The following is a 22,895-nucleotide window of genomic DNA, read 5'->3' on the forward strand; positions in this document are numbered from 1 at the left end:
TACCATAACATAAAGTTTAAATGTTAGTGGAGGGGTTCCGGGAAGGTAAATTTTTATTTTTTGACATAATGTTTTTGTAGTATTATCAACTTTCTTTTTTTTATCTCACTAGCTAGACCGGTGTCCCGAATAGCAGAATAAGTATACACGGGTATAAATATGAAAGTGGTATTATACAGTTTTCTTTTAATGTAATTTTTGTTTCAGGTACACTGCCACAAGGACAGTGTTTACATCTTATACTTATGTTAATTTTTGTTGGCACCCTATTTAGGTATTTGAGTTTAAGATTTGTGTATGTATGTGTTATGTGTTCCGTGTTCATTTTTTTAATAAGCAAGGTGGTTTTTTTTACTCAACCCATACCATCGACTTTTTGGGTCAAAGACAAGCCGGCTTCTTCACGATGTTTTCTTTCACCTCGAGTGTTTAATGCGCACACATTGCTGCAGAACGGGGATCGAAACTACAACCTAACAGCAATGAGAGGGACTGGGACCAGTGCTAGACAGGCTACTTCTAATTAATTTGCGATATTTGTTTTAAAATAGGTGTTGTTTGATGATTTGCAATTTTAAAAGAGTACCAAGAGTTTTTTACGCCGGCTTTTTCTCTCGGCCTACACCCTCTGTCTTCTTTGCCGATGTGTAGGAATGCCTACAAATTCAAATTTAATGACGTGGAATAAGTGATACCTGTATCTTATGTTCCATAATAAACATATTTTATTTTATTTTTATTTTATAGACACGCTAAAGCCACAAATTTTTTTATCTATTGGGTGTTTTAAATGAATAATTTTCCAGACAAATTTAAAGTGGGCAACTAAAATAAAAGTTTAAAAATTTACCTAAAAACTCATTTACGTGCGTACCAAGTTCAAAGAAAGCTAATCATTATGAGAGCAAACGTTCACAATTTACAATATTGAAGTTAATTTTCAAAATTCTCGAATAAACTCTTTGAAATTTCAACGTCAGCTCAAAGTATTTCAACTTTTAACTCGCGAAACAATTTCAATGGCAATTTCAAAGTATCAAAGTAAATTGTCGACTCTGATAAAAGAAAGGATTAGAAAACAGAGTGAAAACGATGCTCAGTTATATATTTATTAAAAAATAAATTCGTATACTGTCAATACAGAGCAAGAGCAGTGTTGGAGTAGTGGCTTCAGCGTGCGACTCTCATCTCTGAGGTCTTAGGTTCGATCCCGGCTGTGCACCAATGGACTCTCATTCTATATGCGCATATAACATTCGCTCGATCGGTGAAGGAAAACATCGTGAGGAAACCGGCTTGCCTTAGACCCAAAAAGTCGGCGGCGTATGTCAGAAGGCTGATCACCTACTTGCCTATTAGGTTGACATATCATGAAACACGTACAGAAATCTGAGGCCCAGAGCTAAAAATAGATTGTAGCGCAACAATTTTTTTTTATTTTTGTCAATGATATGAATAATTTCTATAAATAGCAGTCTTAATTTGTGTCAAATTAACTGTAATTCTTTTTCTTGTACCAATGTATCAGTGAACTGTGTTTTTATAAATAAATAAATAGTTTGATGGTAATGTATAACTTCGTGACGGTATAACACAAAAATTCACAACTTATAGTTGCTACTTAACGTTAAATTCGACTCCCGTATATTACAATATGATTTAGGTTCCCACATCGAATTAGTTTGGGAACTCACTTCACCAAGCGTATGGGCGATGACGCGTCTTTAGGCAATCTAACGGCTGAGCGATTTGCTTTCCACATACGTTTAAGTTACGCCATGCTGGCAACATTATCGCTTACATATATACAGTGATAATTAAAACAAATATGACCCATTAAAGGTGTTAATTGTCCTAAACCATATTTCAACTCTGCCTGCCTTTTGCCCAAAATACTTCTTGCCCTTACGTTGGTCATTGAAATGGACTGTATCTGCCCTTTTAATATTTTGAATAAATAACTTAAAGGTAACCTACTAATATTGGGACAATTTTGTAACTAACTCATTAATTCCTTGTTGTTCCCACGAGAATGTAAGTGCGTGCTCCTATTTTACCATGCCTCCTGCTAATATCGGACAAATCTTTGTTTTTAATTTATTTTATAATTAATAATTAACTATTAATTACTTAGGTTGTCATGTGGAACATGGTGTAATTTGCAGCTCCTTACAAACATTTTGTAAACTAAAAAACTTGGCGATTAAAAAGAGTGGTGGAGAGTTTATTGCCAGTTCTTCTCTTCCGTTCTACGCCCTTGATTTGAGTACTGGCAGTAAATGTATAATTAGAAGAATTTAATATATATTTCTTTTTTGACGGTCATGAGTGTACATTGTGTTACCTATATATGAATAAATGATTTTGATTTTGAATAACCATATGGATTTATGATTCTCTGTGAATAAATAAATTATTAGTATTATTATAACAAGGTGCCTAATCCGCTGTTTTGCTGGCATTTTTTTTCTGTTAAAACTAAAACAAAATTTAACAAATATTTAGATTAGATAAAAAAAGCAGAGATTTAATTTGCGTTTAACGAGAACTCGGTGTAACTTTTATTATAAGAGGTCAGGAGGAGAGTCAGGTTCATCTTACCTCAGCACAGCACTCTGTAACATTATGGTGTGGCATGGTTGACCTAAGTCTCACTGAGACTGGTCTCAAAGTCTTCCCGAAGGCGTTCTCAGCATGACAGAAGTAGTCACCCTCGTCTGCTTCGCTTATCTTCTTGATTATGAGCCTCATTGTGTACTTGGTTTGTTCCTGGTAAGAATTATTACTTAATTAATAAAAAGTCTTATGTCCTAAAAAGTTACAGTTATATTAATTTAAGTTTGTGTGCGAAAGCCCTTTTAAGGTAAATACTTCCTCCAATAATGACCAGCTGTCCCCTGATTGGGACCTTATGGACTACCCAGTCTGTTACTAACGTTTAATAACATAAAAAGTAAGATGAAAAACTATTTTTATATGCATTTGTCGCGTTTATAAACAAGACTGCTATGGTTATATTTATCCTTACATTTATAAACATTTATTATGATTTTAATATATTATTCCCTAAAATAAATGAATTAAAAAATGGATGGATTAACATCTAGGAAGTGACAATGCGTGGCCATATTATTATCGTTAAACGCGGATAATTCATTGATACATATATTTTTAAACCAGTCTTAGAGGTTGAGTTAAAGTTCAAACTGCAAAATATTATCCATAAAAATATCCAATTCTTTAACCGAAAATTGAAGCAAATTAATAAAACCAAAATATTTCTATTAAAATGAACAATGAATAAAGATGAGACTGAAGAAAATTTTCCAATATTCTGATATCGGATAGACTAAGCCTTACCGATAGTACCATAATTAAATATTTTCGTTCGGAAATTGAAATATTATCAAATTTATATTTTATTTTTATCAAATGGATAATATTAACTTGACTTCGTGTATGCGGTGATGTTATTTCGACTATGTATTTACGTGTTGTTCCCACGAGAATGTAAGTGCGTGCTCCTATTTCACCATGCCTGCTGCCGATACAGGACAAATCTTTGTTTTTAATTTAGTTCATTATAATAATTAACTATTAATTACTTAAGTTGTCATGTGGAACATGGTGTAATGGTTGCAGCTCCTTACAAACATTGTGTAAAATTTTAAAGACTGTCCGCCACTATTTTTAATTTAGAGATTTAATAACATTAATTAAAAACAAAGACTTATCCTCTATCAGCAGGAGGCATGGTGAAATAGGAACACGCACTTAATTTCTCGTGAGAACAACACGCAAACACGAAAATAGTCGAAGTAACTAACATCACCGCATACACGAATTCAAGTACGACCAGTCACCACAAGTAGCACCCGTTCACGAGTATGACGCATGGCCAGCCATTGGCCCCCTCGCCATATTTTAGGGAGAGAGACAACCCGTTTGATCCAGGGCATATTATAGCATATCAGTATAAAACTCTTAAAAATTCGTTCTTTAGATCAAAAGATAGATAACAAACCTCTGGATCAGCCAATAGTTGAATGCTGTAGTTGGGACCATCGATGACTGGGGTTCTTCCGTTGGGGTCCCTCCAGAAAGCTATAGTTGGCTTAGGAAGAGCTTCTACTCGACACTCCAGGATAACAGCATCTCCAGCTGCCGCCATTGTTATTCCAGACGCCTGGATTGTAGGTACATCTGTGAAAAAGTTTTTAATGTTTTTTTTTCAATGAAAACACGACGAAGGCGACGTTTAATTGTGATAGGCCAAATGTAAAGTCGAATCGCGTCATGTGGGTCAAAGATGCTGTCAATCAAAATTTAAGTAAGCCCCAGCATTCACTTTTCGCTATATATTTGTATACCTATCATATTAATTTTATTTTATTTAAAATTAAAAAAAAATCTATATTAGAAATTTATTCATTTAAATACAACTTTATTTATTACATACTTGACGGTCCAGCAATCCTAAATATTAAATATCATATTATAGTAGTTATATATGGTATAATTGTTGGTTGTCAACTTGATGTAGTAGTCTAGTTATGTAAATAAATTTGCGTTTATATCCGTCAAAGATATAAACACAATATTTCATTATTTTATGATTTTTTATTTTAATTTTATAATAAACTAGCTGGCCTGGCGAACATCGTACCGCCTAACAGCCGATTCTTTATTTGTTTAAAATACTTATTCTGCTATTCGGGACACCGGTCTATAAAAAAAATTGATAAGACAACAAATACATTATGTCAAAAAATAAAAATGTACCTTCCAGGAACCCCTCCACTAATACTTGAATTTTATGCGATGGTATTAAAGTTCAAATTGACTTTTAAGTATTATTACGAATATTATGTATGGGAATATAGAAAAGTGTTGTTTTTAGACTTTTTCACTCAATTATTTAAATTTTTCTTTCGTAAGAACCATCCTCGTACTTCTATATTTATAATATACCTTATATTATAAAAAAAATCAGACAAATCGGTCAAGCCGTTTTCATGTTATGTCGTGACAACGGAAAACGGGTTTCATTTTTATATATATAGATTATATGAGAGAAATATTTGAAAGCTGAAAGTATGCAGTTATCGGACTTACGTGAAATATTGATCTTGCGAGACGCTTGCATGGGCGTGCCGTAGCCATTGTCCCCATAGCACGATATCTGGTCCATGTCTCGCGTCACGTTATGAATCACAGTCACCATATGACGTGTCATCTCTTGACGGACGAGCCGACCTAAATAACAGGGAATACATTTTTTTAAACAATTTATTATGACATGAAACACTATCCGAAATTGACGACCTACTGATAATTTTACTAATTATTTATTTATTAGTAATCTTACAGCTACCATACATATTAAAACAAAACACTTAGGAAATATACAAAGATTACATTGATAAACAATATATATGAAACAGATAACATAAGTACTGTACATTAATAGACGAAGGTATTTAAAAAATGAAAGAAAACTGAAAATATAATAAAATTTAGATTCATATGCAATATCTTATGACTGAATTATAAAGTAAACATCTGCCTGTTTTAATGGTATTTAACTCCAAGACAGTTAATTAGCCATTTATGCCCGACAAGTCGATTTTGGTAAGTCGATATATAAGAGTTTCATTTCATTCTAAAAAGAAAAAGTTTGCCGCGCACAACCGCGTTGTAAAACCAGCTGCCCACTGAAGTATTTCCGAACCAATTCGACTTAGGGTCCTTCAAGAAAAGAGCGTATCAATTCTTAAAAGGCCAACGCACTTGCGATCCCTCTGGCATGTTCCTCCTGCACATTTTCCCCTGTTATATAATTTAAAATAAAATTTTTCTATAATTGTTACAAACTATTAGGTGAAAGTAAGTAATTCTGAAATTGTGCTTATAGACATTTCCTATCTACTATGTCAGGCCATAGTTTTAGGTTTAATTAAATACTCGTAAATTTCTGCAATTCATATTTTGTTTAAAATTTTTCCTTTTAGTATAATTTTACAATACGCTACAGAAATTGCGCAACACAAATAGCTCTTAAGTCTTAACAGAGGAATCGCTTTTAAGATAAATTACAATTTCATTGTCACAAAATATAGTTAAATATATAAAGGTTTTAATTAGAATCGCGTTAATTAGAAGCTTTGAGAGGTCCTAAAATGTTCACGAAACAGTTAACGATAGCTTAGACGAACGTCTAGCTTTGTCGCTATAAAATGTTACGTATAAAATTTTTTTTTTTTTTAATTTCATAGAACAGGGGCTCATCTGATGTTAAGTGATAGTAGTGAGTGTCCATGGACATTCTCAATATCAGAGGGCTCGCGAGTACGTTGTCGGCCTTTTCTTCTTTTAAAGTCGAATATGGAAATACGTCAGTGGGCGGCTGGTTCCATATAGTGATGGTGCGCGGCCTAAACTGCTTTAAAAAACTCTCAGTTGTGGAAGGGACGTCGCGGTGATACAGGTGAAATTTCGTATTCTGCCTCGTAAGATGATGAAACTCAGCTGCGGGTATTAATCCGATCAACTTCTTTGAAATAAGAATTTGATCATTAGGTGAAAACGTCGTTTTCATAAAGATATCTAAGATATAACGCCCACGTGAATCGAAAACTCTCGCTCACGCAATGAGCAATAATTATGAAGATCTTGTGACAATTATACTAAATTAACAACATAATAAATTAAGTCTACTTGACGCCTCCATTAAAACAAAATTAACTAAAACACAAAGTCCAAATTCCTATTATGATACACTGTTTAACGTGACGTAGTTTGAAATTACCTGATATGTATAATGATATGGTAGGCGTCGGTGTCCCCATGGCAATACACAGAATGGTCATGCTGGAGCCTTCCACCACTAGATTTACGGGGTTGATTGTTGGGGGCTGTAAAACAAGTGAACATTACAAAAAGTTTAACCTCTGACAGCTTATAACCGCCCGTCATTTTAATAATAATAATTTATTGCAAGAATATGGTACAAAAATGTGTAAGATGGTACAATCGTAAGTTCGCATATTCGCCACAGACAATAACGCGCAAATTTGTCTCACGGAATTTTACATTATTGGTCATATGAATTGGTCAGTTCTTATACTATTTGTATCGTACATCTCATATCAAACTTTATTAAATTTTTATCAACTACAGTGTCGCACGCAAATAATCATTTATTGAATAATACATTTTTTCCAAAAGTAATACACCAAGTCGATTTTTAAACACTAGTCGAAAGATCTTATAATTATTTTGGTAAATTATTGTAAACCTTAATTGCCATACATAAGGTGTTTAAGTATTTTAAGTTTTCATTAAGTTTATAAATTCAATTGGAAGCTTAAATCTCCTGCCCCTTAACTCAGTTAAGTACTAAAGCAATCAACTCTCAACGATAAGAGATAATTAATATCATGAATAAGGGAAAGATTAAGAGTGAACAAAAAAATATCAGTTGCGCTACATACTTTCTAGCTCTGGGTCTCAGATTTCTGTTTCATAATATGTCAATCTAATAGGCAAGTAGGTGATCAGTCGCCTGTGCCAAACACACGCCGCTTTTTGATCTAAGGGAAGTCGGTTTCCTCACAATGTTTTCGCCGTTCAAGTGAATGTTAAATGCGCATATAGAAAGAGAGTCCATTGGTGCACAGCCGGGGATCGAACCTACGATCTCAGGGATGAGATTCGCACGCTGAAGCCACTAGGCCAACACAGCTAGAAGCGAACAAGTAGCGCTCATTATCACTGTTATATCGCTTGCCAAAAAGTTATGGCATGTAAAATAAGTTCACACGAAACCTTAACTCTGAACCCATGCTTAAACATACACAGTTCTGCATTTTTGTCTCTATATAAAAATCATTTTTTTTAATATTGAAAGTTGATAGTTATAAGTTCTTTTGTCTGTTATACATATTAACCGTCTTTAAAGCTCGCTAAAGTCTTTCAATCTTAGGCTGAATAACTTAAATAATATTTGTTTATACAAAGTGACATAATGAGGACAAAAGTCACTATTTGGGGCTTATAATACATTATTACTGCATTATTGCCTCAATATACTGGAGAGTTTCTTGCGAGTTCTTCTACGTTTACGGCCTTTATGAGAATGGAATAGTATTTATCGGTAACAAATTAATTAATAAATTATTGATTTTAATATTTATTTATATAATTATTTGATTTGCAGTATTCCCACAATTACTATAATGTCAATCCCATAATTAATAAAAGCCAAAAATGAACTACAAATTTAAACAAAAACACCGTCAAGAAATATTAAATTAAAAACAAATAACAAAATCCAAGGTTTTTGTTTGTTTTAAGTTACTTGTTCTGTCCAAATATAAAATTGATTGGTTATAGTTGCCATTGACATATAACGATTATTAGATATAAAATAAGTATACAGCTTATATAACTTGAGCCATTCGAGCGCTATCTAGTTCATTAATTATTACATTAAGTTAATATCTTAAAACCACTGACACGCGCCAATGAGCAATTATTTCATTAAAACCCTCGTTATTACTTACCGCGTATATTAATGAGCTTTATATTAAGCTTAAATTGGCTTAATTTTTCTAGATTGTAGACATTATACAGAATTATTATATTACAAAAAAGCTTTATCATTGGATTATTCTGTCAGTTAACGTGAGTTTTTGCTCACGTAGGTTCGATCCCTGGCTGTGCACCAATGGACTTTCTTTGTGTGCATTTAAAATTCGCTTGAACGGTGTAAACATCGTGATGAAACCAACTTCCCTTAGATCAAAAAAGCAGCGTGTGTCAGGCACAGGAGGCTGATCACTTACATGCCTATTAGATTGACATATCATGAAACAAATACAGAAATCTAAGGCCTAGAACTAAAAAGGTTGTAGCGCCACTGATTTATTATAATCAAATCATTTTTGTAAATCAAATCAATGTCTAATTTGTGAACACCACGAGGCATAAATTATGTATTGATTTCTGACGCTCTCAATGGAAATGGCCGCGAAAGCTTATTTAATTCCCAAACAATTTTATAAGTATTGCGATGTCGCAAAAGACTTTCATTCTTTTATTTTGTGTTAGAAAAATAAAGATATTTTTATGAAAGTACTAGCTGACCGGGCAAACGTCGTTTTGCCATGTGTATCATTTATAATAAAAAAATAGGGGTTGATCGTAGAGGGGTGAAAGTTAGGGGTTGTATGTATTTTTTAATGCTGTATCATAAAAAAATAGAAAATAAAAACTTTGTCTAAAAAATAAAATAAAAAATTTAGGGGTGGACTGGACTACCCCTAACATTTAGGGGGATGAATGTTGGCCGATTCTCATAGATACCGGATAAGCATAAAAAATTTCATCAAAATCGGTCAAGCCGTTTCGGAGGAGTATGGCAACGAAAACTGTGACACGAGAATTTTATATATTAGATTTTATCCAAAATTAAATAAATGCGTAGTCTATATGAATAGTGTCTATGGATTTTAATGAATAAATACGGGCTCCTGGTCTTTTAGCCCTGAATTAGGTTGTTCTAATCTTTAAGTACATACCTCAACAAATGCTGGATAAGCTGGATCAGTCCAGGCCAGTAAAGTCTCAGAAGGCAGCGAGTTTCCTGCCACGGCATGGGCCGTCACCCAGACGACATACTGCGTATTTGGTGTCAATTTCTCAAGCGTATGCGCAGGAACAGTGGTTGATATTATCGTTACGTTGCTCGTACCCAGTTGTGATGGTGATTTGAAGAAGAGCCTGGTGAAATAAAAAGTATTGTATGAAAAAGGGGAAGAACTACGAAACAGTGGGACCTAGGAGTTTTGCTTGATTGTGATTGGTCAATAGAGTCTGACACGATCAGTCGATCTATATCAATGGCACTACCTTCTAGGTCTGGGCCTCAGACTCTTCTATCTGTTCCGTGATAATTTCTAATAGGTAAGTAGGTGATCAACATTCTGTGCCTGACACACGCTGTCGACTTTTTGGGTCTAAGGCAAGCTGGTTTCCTCACGATATTTTCCTTCACTGTCCGAGCGAGTGTTAAATGTTACATAGAAAGAAAGTCCATTGGTGCACAGCCAGGGATCGAACCTACGACTTCAGGAATGAGAGTTGCAAGTTAAAACCACTAGGCAAACACTGCTCCTCCCTCTCTTACGTTTTATATTACTTTTGTTCAATTTTCTGACCTCCTTGATAACGTTTATATATGAGAATATTTAGACATATAGAGATTACCAGATTGAGTTGAAAGATTGAATAAATCGTTTATTTGCAAAGGAAGTGGTACATTCAGATTGACTAATTATAAAAAAACGCACAATCAGCCAAATAATAGGCATGAAAATGTCATATTAATTATCATGTAATATTATGAACAGTTAAGTTATTTATAATTATTGTCAAAACTTATGGTAAATACTCTCCCACGCTATAAAGGCATCTTGTCTTTAAACATTTAAGTAAGTATTTATAGTTCTTTTTGTTCGCAGTTACTAAATTCAATTTTATTTTGAGAGGTATTTAACTGTATATAGTCTGTACTAGGTATAATTAACACATTATATGCTATATTTTAGTTTATGTCCCCCCTTGGATGTCTGGCTGACTAGACGTGTTTTACGGCTACACCTTATAAAATTATTTTAAAAATATTTTTAAATTTAATATATTCAAAAATAAGTGATTCGAGTACTAGGCGCACATAACTCCCGAGGATACTCAAGACAAGCTTCGTGCACTGCGAGGCGACTGACGGCTCTCCCACCAAGCTCGGAGGCCACTCAAGTAACGCAGCATAAGAGTGAGTGAGATAATTATATTTGGCGCATCTCGTCGTTACGCATCCCGCAATTCGAGTGGCTAATTAGCAGTAACGCCCACCTGCGTACGAGCAAGTTAAAGGAGGCGTGGCTAGTACTGGGCCCAATAGTGATTTATTAATTATACCATAAGATTAATAGTAAATCGCACATCACTTTAAGTGTTGTCGCCTTTATATTTTTGCACTGACACGGATAGCTTCTTCTGTTTGCGATCACAAAATGATTAGAAGTCCATGTAAACAAGATGTACAGTATGGCTCCGCTCCAAACTTAAACTTAAGTGATACTAGCACTATTGATGACAACATTACTCAACGTTCGAAGCGAAGGCGGTGCGAATGTGGTGGAGTTTCGGAAGAGTCAAAAATCGATAAATTCTTAAACACGATTAATATGTGGCGACAGGAAACTGATGAGAAATTGTCAGAAATAAAAACGTACGTGCAGGATGTTGTGCGACAAAACACAGAAATTCTGGCTTCGCAGAGTGAAACAGAAAAATCTATAGAATTTTTGTCGCAAAAGTATGATGACTTGCTGTTACAATTGAGTTCACATCAAAAACAAACACAATCTTTCCTTGAGCGTGTATCTAAGGTTGAAGACACAACAGAGGATATGGACCGTCGTTCTAGGCTGAGCTCCCTGGAAATTCGTAACATCCGGCTGGCAAACAGAACTCTGTCTCAGGATGAGCAGATATCTGTTGTCACTCGGCTTTTCAAGGAGATATCGGTGGAAGTCTCGTTGTCTGAGATATTTGATATCCGCCGTGTCCCGTCAAAGTCTGATAGTATCACTCTGGTATGCACCCTGAATTCAGTTATTACGAGGGGAAGAATTCTGAAGGCTTTCAAAGAACATAACAGAGGCAGTAACAAACTCAACTCCACCATCGTCGGTGGTCCGCAACATCCGATTTACATCGCCGAGCATCTGACGGCACAGGCACGCCGCCTATACTATCTAGCTCGAGAATACGCCAAGACGGAAAAATATAAGTATTGCTGGACTTCCGGAGGCCGAGTGCTGCTGAGGCAGGCAGACCACACCAAACTCATTGTTGTTACTAATGAAAGTCAGCTGGTTGGCCCCCAGCCAAAAAACTAGATCCTTGCGACGTATTTCCGTCTTTGTTTATGATTAGATTTAGTTTTTTAATTACTATGATATTAGTACTAGGTAAAATCATTGTTTGTAACTGTGCTATAGTGCCGACGCGCCTTTACATATGTATTATATTATATTTTATATTTCCTCATATAATATACCTATATAATTTAGCATTTCTGATAGTATTTGGTTCCTTAGGCTCAATTTTCAAATATTATTCTAGAGTTGTTACTCACGTAATTAATTTCATACCTCTTTATTCACACACAAATATTGTAGACACTTTTCTCTTATACATAATCTATGACTATCTCACTGATATATACTATTTAAATTGTACTCTAATTCCAATGCGTGCATATATCCTTAAGTTTAGTAAACCTGTGCTTGCACTCATTGACCTTACACTGCTATTCCCATTTAATAACTGTATTGTGCTAGCAAATTGGTTACTTTTAGTTACTCAAGGCTTCAAAATTCGATCGTAATAATAGACAATTATTAAACAACATCGATAATCTATCGGTTGCTTCAAGCCATTGCTGTGATCCACATGAAGTCCGAAACTATTTACCTAAACATAATAAAGTCCTAAATATTATAACGCAAAATATTCGGAGCTTATCGGCAAATTTCGCGAACTTTGAAATTTTACTTACAAATTTTCATACTATCCCGGATATTATCATTCTCACTGAATGTTTTCTAGAAAGCAACCCGGTAATACCAACCATAAAAGGTTTCTCCAGCATCTCTTCCTGTAACCCAGTTAATAAAAATGACGGAGTCCTGGTTTACTATAAAAATTGTATTACAGGCATCTCAATTGAAGAACCCTCTGTAGCAGAAGCCAGCGTTCTCTTAATTAAACTTAATATTGATACTGCAATTTTAGGTATTTATCGACCAAGTGCTTTCAAAAATAAAACGAACTTTATTAACTCTCTAAATACCTTGCTAGAATCTCTTAAAAGTTTCAAAAATATAATAATCTTAGGTGACATAAATATTGATATTACTCCAGAGAATCTTAACCAAGAAGCTGAAGATTATCTCAACATGTTGGTTTACCATGGGCTTCTCCCAACTCATACCTTCCCTACTCGTTTTCCTTCTTCTACGTGTCTTGATCACGGTATTCTTAAATCACCTCTTACTGCTCTTACTCTTGTCATCAATTCTTCAATCACTGATCATAGTTCAGTAGTAATGTCCTTAGATATAAAGGAACGCTACTCTGCTCCTACTCGATCTATCAAAAAAGTGGATCATGATAGCCTCTCACAGTCTCTCCTGAATACAGATTTTTCATCTGTTCTCAATAACACTGACTGTGAAGAAGCAACCAACAATTTGATAGAAATTCTTCAATCAGTTATCTCTATGCACACCTCCGTAATGACTCGCTCTCACCGCACTAAAATCATCAAGCCATGGATGACCCCAGGCTTACTTAAATGTATACGTAATAGAGATAGAATGCATTACAAACTAAAAAAGCAACCTGAAAATGATATTCTGCGTAAAACATACTACAGATACCGGAACTTCTGTAATAGTCTACTGAAGAAATTAAAAAAGAATTATGAAAAAGGTCTACTACTAAATGCAGGAACTAACACCAAAAAACTTTGGACAGCTATAAAAGACGTTAGTAATCTTAATAAAAAACATGATAGACCAAGTGACCTCCTAAAATGTAGAGCGAATCCAAAAGACTCAACAAACCATGTTAACTCTCACTTTGTGGGTATCGGAAAATCGCTTGCCTTAAATATACAATCCAATCATCAACACGACTCTCCACCTCCATTACGGCCAAATCCTCCTTTTCCTCTCCAATCATTCGTCATGCTCGACACTTCTATTGAAGAAGTCGAAATCACTATAAATTCCTTGAAAGAAAGCTGTGCTGCAGGTTGGGACAACATCACGTCTGCCATACTTAAACGCAACCTTAAAACATTAGCTACACCAATCGCCCATGTATGTAACTTAAGTATGCGTACGGGAATCTTCCCATCCGCTTTTAAAAAGGCAATAGTGCATCCCATTTTCAAATCCGGCAACCGTGGCAGTGTCGACAACTATCGCCCCATCTCTATTCTGTCAGCACTGTCCAAGATCCTTGAACGCCTAATAAACAAACGTCTCGTTAGTTATCTGGAAGATAAACAATTACTTTCTCCGAACCAATTCGGTTTCAGAGCTAAAAGATCTTCATCGGATGCCATCCATGAATTAACCGATCACATAGTTAGGAACTTGGACAGCCATAGGAAGTGTCTGGGCATATTCTTAGACCTCGCGAAGGCATTCGACACTGTCTCGGCCCAAATCCTTCTACAGAAACTGGAAGCGCTTGGAGTGAGAGGAGTTCAACTTTCCTTATTTAAAAGTTACCTCAGCGGTCGGAGTCAATGTGTAGTGGTAGATGGCCATGTCAGCTCTTACCTCCCAGTGGAATTCGGAGTCCCCCAGGGCAGCATTCTTGGTCCTACGCTGTTCCTAGTGTACATGAATGATCTGTGTTCCCTGAAAATACCTAATTGCAAATTGGTCTCTTACGCCGACGATACTGCTCTTGTTTTCTCTGCAAAAAGCTGGAGGGAAGCTTTCTCTTATGCACAGACCGGATTTGATATCGTTTCGTGTTGGCTGCGCCAAAATTTATTAACTCTTAATATAGAGAAAACTTGCTATCTTACCTTCTCCATATATACTCCTCCCATAGCCTTACTCCCGTATTCCTTAACTGCCCATACACATTCTTCTGTTCCTTCTGTTCCATGCTCTTGCGCTACATTGAAGAGAGGTTGTACGGTTAAGTATCTTGGCATCACACTAGATAGTCGACTCACGTTTCAGGCCCATCTTATGAATATGTGTGGTAGAGTCCGCAAACTCATGTTTATCTTTAAGAAAATTCGTCATGTTGCCGAGCCTCATATAGTCAGAATGATGTATTTAGCATTATGTCAATCTGTTTTATTATATGCTATCACCACTTGGGGTGGTGCAGCCAAAACCCATCTGCTGTCCCTGGAACGTGCCCAGAGGGCTCTTCTAAAAGTTTGCTTATTCAAACCCATTCTTTTCCCTACTTTCACCCTCTATCAGGAAGCTCAGATACTTACTGTACGTCAACTGTTCATCCTAAACACAGCCCTCAAACAGCATCACGAACATAAACCTAGTCCTACTTCCTCTCGATCTGCTCGCCGCCCACCCCCTGTTCACCTTCCTTCTCTCTACACTGCCTTTTCCCACCGCTTCTACTGTTACCTCGGCCCTTTTATTTACAACAAACTAAATCGCAAGCTGAATATTCACTTACTCTTATCCTTCAGTTGTAAAAAGAAGGTCACTGCCTACATACAAGGTCTCAACTATGATGAGACTGAAAACTTAATCCAACCAATGGTCTAACTTACAATTTATAGCTTATTTTTGATTTACTATTTATTTTTATAACTTATTTATGTACTGTTATCTATTTATCTAAGTACTAATATATATATATTTATCTAAGTACTAATATATATATATATATATAATAATATATATAATAATTGGCACGGATGTTATATCGGCGCGATTGCACACCTACATATTTTAATTAGGTACCTCTTTTCTCCATGTTACATCTGTAAAATGTCCTTATTAATAATTTACTCTTGTTACTGGTTACTTTTTACACCATGTGGGGAGAGGCTGGTGGTCTGAGATACAAGCCCTGCTTAGTTCAGTCACCAGTCTCTCACAATCTTATAATGTTTCCTTGCGACAATATATCTGTTTCTTAATATTTAGTTAATATCAATGTAAGATTGTGGAGAAAAATAAAGATTTTTATTTTTTTTTTTTTTTATTATGTTAAGTTTAGTTATTTATTTCAATGTATATAAGAACCGTAGCATTAAACTTAAAATTAATTTGAATAATGAAAAACCTTATTAAGACTATATTTAAATAAAGTTGTAGATTTTATTAACACATTTTACATCGAAATATTCAATATTTTATTTCAAATCAAATTTGAAGAGAAATTGAGATGACTGTTAATGTTTGATCAAAGTTGTACCAACTTTAATCAGTACCTACCGCAGGGTTTTCCAAGTTTCTAATTAAATTAGTTCAAATGTTATTACAGGTATGTGATGTGAGGCATGCATCACATACCTGTAATGCAGAATCTTGGCTAGAAGTGCCTGAGAAGTGCATCGCATAATGTATGTATGAATCGGTTATTTTGAGTAAATTTGGAGAAAGAAAATACCGTATGAATTTAGTATAATTTTCGACGTTTTACAAATGAAGTCTAATGCAATCAATTCAAAATAATATATTGTCATGATTTTTCGATAAACTAACCCAGGTTAAGACAAACTTGTGACAGAAAAAAGAGCTTTGTGAGACAACAAATTACATTTAACATTCGAATCATATCACTGAGTCACTGATTATAAATAAATACTTAAGAAAAACATTCTGCAATTAAATTAAAATCCTTTTCTTATTTATTTTAATCAAAATAATATTAAACAACTAATAAAATGTATAAAAGTAGAGAAAGTATTTAAGATTATAAAACGAAAATTACTTTTTTAATTCCATTCAATAAAAAGTTTAAGACACCTTCAACCGTTAAAACTGATATTACAAGAGCGAAAAATGTTTTATGAATGTATAAACTCGGCGAAGAATTTAACGATGTCAATAAAATGTGAAAAATTGTTTAATTACTTTAACTCTAACTTGGTTATGGCATCTTCTTTTAACCAATTTCGTAAAAAAGAGTTTCAAAGTATAGATTTATTGTACAAACTTGATTAAACTGTTATTTGAGTAACAGTACTAAAACTAGTAAAAAAGTGCTCATTAAGTAACAGTACTAAAAACTAGTAAAAAAGTACTCATTAAGTAACAGTACTAAAAACAAGTAAAAATGTACTCATTAAGTAACAGTACTAAAAAGTAATAAAAAGTACTCATTAAGTAATAGTACTAAACTAGTAAAAAAATATTAACATAGCAACAGTACTATAAACAAGTAAACAAGTACTAATTAAGTAACAGTACTAAAAACTAGTAAAAAAGTACTCATTAAATAACAGTACTAAACTAATAAAAAAATATTAACATAGCAACAGTACTATAAACAAGTACTAATTAAGTAACAGTACTAAAAACTGTCAGTAAAACAAAAAAAAACATTATTGCTTTATCTAAAATAAACGTCTCAATATAACTCAAAGATCAAAATCCTCAAAGAACCTATTACTCCGCGTTTAACAGATACTTACGTGTAAGTTATTTTCTCATCAGGTTGCGAGAAGAGTGGTGGCTGCCAGCTCAATGTGAGCCAGGTTGCTGAATGAGAAGACACGGAGAGAGAGTGAGGTGGAGATGGAATTCCGGTCACCTCCTTATTCACAACATCTGTGTAAGAGAGTTAAATATACTACTTGGTTTTCTGCATAGTTTAATTTATATATTTTTTATAGAGCAAACGGGTAGGTTGGTCACCTGATGTTAAGTAAGTGTAAATTGATAATTATATTGTGGAAATATAAAATTCAGAGATAGGGGCCTGATGACCTGTACACTTACTTTTAACAGGTATCAGTCCCAGTAACAGGTACTCTTACTTTTAACAGGTTTCAGTCCCACACAAAAAAACATTTCCTTCTAAATAACTGTTGCTTTAATTTGTGCACTATGTATGTAAGTTTTTGTGGAAAATAAAGATAGTTTAGTTTAGAGATAGGCCTAGGAAATTGGTGATATAGCATCCATGCCCCGGATAAGCGTCCTGTCCTTGATATTCTGGTGATTCAGATGCTCATCACTGACATAAGAGGTGCGGACAGACTGGATCTTGTCTTGGGAGACATTACAGTGAAGGATGTAAAAAAATTTTTTTTTTCAGTTAACTTTATTTCTGTAGTAATCTAGTTAACTATTTTGTTTTTTTTTTCTTTTAAACTTTAAATTTGTTTTCGTGTATGTATGTACTTTTTGTTATGACTCAGTATGACTTTGCTGTGCAATGGAAGCCTGGTTATCCATATCACACGATCTTACCTAGCTTGGAAATATAATCGTATTATTTGTTTCAAATGTTATATGGTAGAAAAATAAAGAAGTTTATATGATGATGATAATTATTATTATTATTAATATTATTATTATTAATATTATCATTATCCTTATTATTATACCTTCAGTGATGTTCAGCAACAGCATACTAGATGGTAATGATGTTCCATATTCGTTGGCTGCTACCACGAACAAATGATAAGTGGAGTTTACTTCCAGACCTTCCAGACGTACTTTTGTGTCGTTAACTTGCATTTGCTAGAAAATGAATACAATAAATTAATTTCTTTTAAAATTCTTGTCAAGCCAATCTTTTATAAACCATCTGTCATCGTGTTTATCATAAACGTATACGTTTATTTTCAATAATAACAAATAACATATATATTTTATGTTTTAAACAAAATAACCACACATTGTTATGTTTCGCGTTGCCCGGACATACAACGACCACTGTTCAAGCTGTCTCGGAATATGCTTTAAAGGAGTATTAAGAATATCCATAGCGCTAATGCTGCAGCATGAGCATACCATACATACACACTCTCAAGTACGTATACCCTCACTTACACGCCATCACACAAAACACTCGAATTAGGTATTACTTAGTCAAATGTATTGAATATTTTTTATTGTTTTTTCTTGTTGTAAATGTTTGATCCTTTTTGTGTTACGTATAATTGTTTTTTGTTATATACAATTTAAGTTAGATAAACAAAATAAATAAATATGCCAGTAACAAAAGCTTTATAACACAATTCTAGCTCATGCGATTGTCATTCTAAAATTAAAAGTAGATTCAATAGCAAGCGAAACAATAGTCGTACGAACGTAACAAAAAGGAAAAGTTACATTCGAAAGATCCAGCTTATATTTCCATTGTGAAGACTCTGTCCATCTAGTTTCAATTGCCCGATCTTTGTCGGTTGCAATAAAGGTCTAACGTAAAATTCACGCCATATTGCGCCATACTTCTAAGAATCAATCGCGTTTTTAATATGTGGAAGCTCTCACTCAACTCTCCTATCTAGTTCATGGCTTAGGTTACATTAATACTATCTATCTATACTAATATTATAAAGAGGAAAGGTTTGATTTTTTGTTTGTTTGAAATGAATAGGCTCCGAAACTACTGGACCGATTATAAAAATACTTTCACCGTTGGCAAGCTACACTATTCCCGAGTGACATAGGCTATTAGCCTATGGGGAGGTGTTATGTGGTCCCCACTATATTATTTACCTAATTATTATTTCTTTGCCTTGTATAAGTTTAACCATTTGTTTATGTAGTGATAAGTTATAGTTAATTACCTAATGACATTGTTTGTTCCCCTAATGTATCCCTACTCCTACCCAAACCTTTAAGTACCAAATCCCGATCCTTTCAAGGGCACTTCTATTCCATATTCCAACTCCAACGTTAGTTTATTGTAAACATAATTTTAAATAAAGTTTGTTAGTTTTAAAAAACAAGTTTTAGTCACTGCCTCATAACTTAAAGGATACTTACAAAAACTTGAATAATAATCTAACCCAAGGTGTAAAAAAATAAACAAAAAACTTCCTTCAATCGTGTGCGCTGCGAAAACTATTAATGTTAGAACAAAATGATGGATTACAATTTTTCGGGACACATCACTATTTATAAAAAATGCCGGGACAGCATGTCTCTATCTTTTATAGTTACGTCACAATAAGCGTCCTTTTATTAATTTTTTTTTATTAAAATACCACCGCTAGAAAAGGCTCTTTATTCGTACCTAGGTATTGATCCTTATCAAAATAATTACCAACGTTTCACATAAGCTACAATTTAATGGCATAACCACCAAAAAAGCATGGTGGATTGGTGTTCTCCTGCCTTTTCTCTAGAATAGTTTACTACTATGTAATATAACAAAAATCTTAGCCACAGCAACGCTTGGCCGAGTCTACTAGTATTATATATTTTACCACGGCTGAATAGACATTGTTGTGCACAAAATAGCTAAAGTAGTAACCAATCTGACCCTTTTCATCACAGCGTCAAACACTTTGACAGAAAGAGACGAAAGAGTGTGATTATACATATTTGTTTTCTCAATAACAATATAATTAGCTCACTGATGTTTGGAACATATTGACGGAATAAATACTTACTCGAAACCCGGTGATGAATCATTTAATTTATATAGATGATGTTTTAAATAAAATTCATTAGTAGCATTAAGTTAGGTGGTTACAACTTCTGTATCGTACTAAAAACTGTGAAGCATTTAGAATAAACCAGTGGCAGTACAACCTTTTTTTTAGGTCTGTTTCATGATTATTTGCCAATCTAATAGGCAAGTAAGTGATCAGCTTCCTGTGCCAAGGATGAGAATCGCACGCTGAAGCACAACTGGTGTTTTTTACGCGTATTATATATTTTTGAATATACAGCTGATACTTTCCGCCGGAGCCGAAGTTATAAGCTAGTTGAAAATCTTTTAGCCAAAATCTACCTTTTACTTAATTATAAAGAGTAACTTTTATTTTATCATAAATATTTTTTATACATACACTGTCCAATTGCAGTGTATTGAAGTAGTAGGGTTGTGAATTGTTGTCAACTTTCTGCCAATGTACCACGTAGTAGGTCGCATTGGCTCCGTCTTGTGGTGGTGTCCAGTCCAGGAAGAGTTTGTCATGGGAAACCACCGCGTGGAGTTCCCTGGGCGGGCCGGGTAGATTACCAGTTCCTGGTGATAATTTTAACCGATAAAAAATGCTATATTCGACACATTTGTATACGATTTCTCATTATTTAGATGTAAAGGGAGTTTTATCAAACCTAAAAATAAGGTAAAACAAATATTGTCTCACGTCAATACTAGGAAAGCTTCTTAAAGTAAAGAGCTTAAATACAATGGTCTTATGAAAACAAACATTTTGTTTTATTTAATTAAGAATGCAACATTATTTTCCATGTCTATTAATTTTAATAAAGAGGTATTTAGTTAGTTATGATATTTCAAAAGTATACCTTCTTCAAAGCATTGCACAATATTTCCAATATATGAAACGCAGGTGTTGACGCCACCACGATATGCACCTGCGCAGACGCCACGACAAGATGGCGGAACACCGCGTCGTGCACAACACGCTTCGTGATTCCGACCTAGAAAAGATTTGCTTTAGCGCTAACACCAATTACAAGGAATATAATCATAGTGTTGGTGTAAAAACATACTTTTAGTGTGAGTGGTTTGTTGTGCTACTCAATCAAACGGTTACGCGGTCAAAACCCGGCCGTGCTGTTAATTTCATTCTATATACGCAACAACTTTCTCATTTGGTAAAAAAATATCAAGGAAACAAACCCCAAAATGTGGGGCAAAGACCAAGAGTTTTACTTGATTATTTTCGAGTCGTGTAAGTTCTCAAAGCTATATGGGATCATATCAACTGTATGTATTATATTTAAGTGAAAACACACCTCCAGCGCCACAGCGAAGTAATTTGTGGAACTCCTGTGCACAGAGCGGTGCAAGCTTCCTCAAATCGGACATCTTGGCATCGTATGAACAGAGAGACATGCAGACAGAAGCTACTTGGACTTTCGCGCAGCACTGTGTCACATTGTACGCGTTTGCTACTTCCACTTCTTCTTCTATAGCCTGTACATAGATTAAAATAGAATATTTAAAAAAAAATATCATGAAAATTTGACGGCTCATTGGTTAAATATGTATTTATATGTGTTAGGTCTATCTATGTATAATATGTATGTATATCCGTTGCCTAGTACCCATAACACAAGCTTCACCAGCTTAGCATGGGACTATTGGTCCTACAATTGGTGTGAATTGTCATCATAAAAAAAACTATCGCAAAAATCGATTAAATGACTGATCGTTGGGTCGGGTCTGATAAGTTGGTCTTTTTTCCCAAACATTTACATTCTGAGTAATCGAACGTGACTTGCGCTTTTAATTTGGGTAAAATATGGTTCTTGAGGTTTTAAAGCGGGTTGCATCTTAATGAAGCTTAATTACTTAGAATGTTATCACTAAATTGAGTCAATTGGCATTGTCAGCGCTACCTGCCGCTATCAATTGTATTTCCAAACGGTGACAGTATCAATTTTTTTGGATTTTATATGTGAGCTTACTTAGAATCAAGTTCAAATACTTAAGTAGCTATATTTGGTAATATTATTTTATTTGTGTATGAAATTGGACCAATGTCCAAAATCCAATCCATGAAAGCATATTCAATAATACTCACAATACTCTGAGTCCTAAATATCAGCCTTGGTGATGCCTCACCCAATCCGTGTTCGTTGACAGCTTCGACATAAATCTCATAATCTGTGTTTGATTCCAAATCTTCTAAGATGTAAGGTGACTGGACCTACAAATATAAAAAATTGTAAATTCACGTAATTCTAGTTGTTCGCACTAATTGCCGAAACGCACTATTTTGAAGCTAAAGATAAATCGTACTATTACAATGGTAACGATATTGAATAATTAAATTTAATACGATAAGAAAACTTATCAGCCAATCCAATAAAAGCTGAAAAGATGTATTTTTGGTTACAAGTAAATTGAAACAACACATCTATAATATTACATTAATTATAATTTACTTATATTATGAGTAATGTAGTTCGTGGAGGAAGGTGTGCTCTTTCAAAAGGGGGAGTCCTCGACAATCTTAAACTGACTAGATAGCCAGAAGGCCCCATTTGGGTAATGTCTAGAAGTTGTATATATGCTCAGTGAAAGTTAAAGAAGGTATGACACTTTGTCAGCGCGATTCAGGGTACGACATCATAGTACGACATCATTGTACGACA

General features: G+C 34.4%; 1 protein-coding gene across 2 annotated transcripts in view; it reads right to left on the bottom strand.

Annotated features, from left to right (window-relative positions):
• LOC125060640 (Ig-like and fibronectin type-III domain-containing protein 2) overlaps positions 1–22,895 on the bottom strand; it is a 115,653-nt gene that overhangs the window by 10,315 nt on the left and 82,443 nt on the right. For both annotated transcript variants that reach the window (XM_047665616.1, XM_047665617.1), the window contains 11 exons: positions 22,322–22,447; positions 21,531–21,711; positions 21,078–21,212; positions 20,615–20,793; positions 18,194–18,329; positions 17,276–17,411; positions 9,582–9,783; positions 6,809–6,914; positions 5,116–5,256; positions 4,025–4,203; positions 2,602–2,769 (listed from right to left, as the gene is read on the bottom strand). In XM_047665616.1, coding sequence (XP_047521572.1) covers positions 2,602–2,769; positions 4,025–4,203; positions 5,116–5,256; positions 6,809–6,914; positions 9,582–9,783; positions 17,276–17,411; positions 18,194–18,329; positions 20,615–20,793; positions 21,078–21,212; positions 21,531–21,711; positions 22,322–22,447 — 1,689 coding nt within the window. The remainder of the gene's footprint in view (positions 1–2,601; positions 2,770–4,024; positions 4,204–5,115; positions 5,257–6,808; positions 6,915–9,581; positions 9,784–17,275; positions 17,412–18,193; positions 18,330–20,614; positions 20,794–21,077; positions 21,213–21,530; positions 21,712–22,321; positions 22,448–22,895) is intronic.

This window comes from Pieris napi, chromosome 22 (genome assembly GCF_905475465.1).
Source record: "Pieris napi chromosome 22, ilPieNapi1.2, whole genome shotgun sequence".
Taxonomy (NCBI): domain Eukaryota; kingdom Metazoa; phylum Arthropoda; class Insecta; order Lepidoptera; family Pieridae; genus Pieris; species Pieris napi.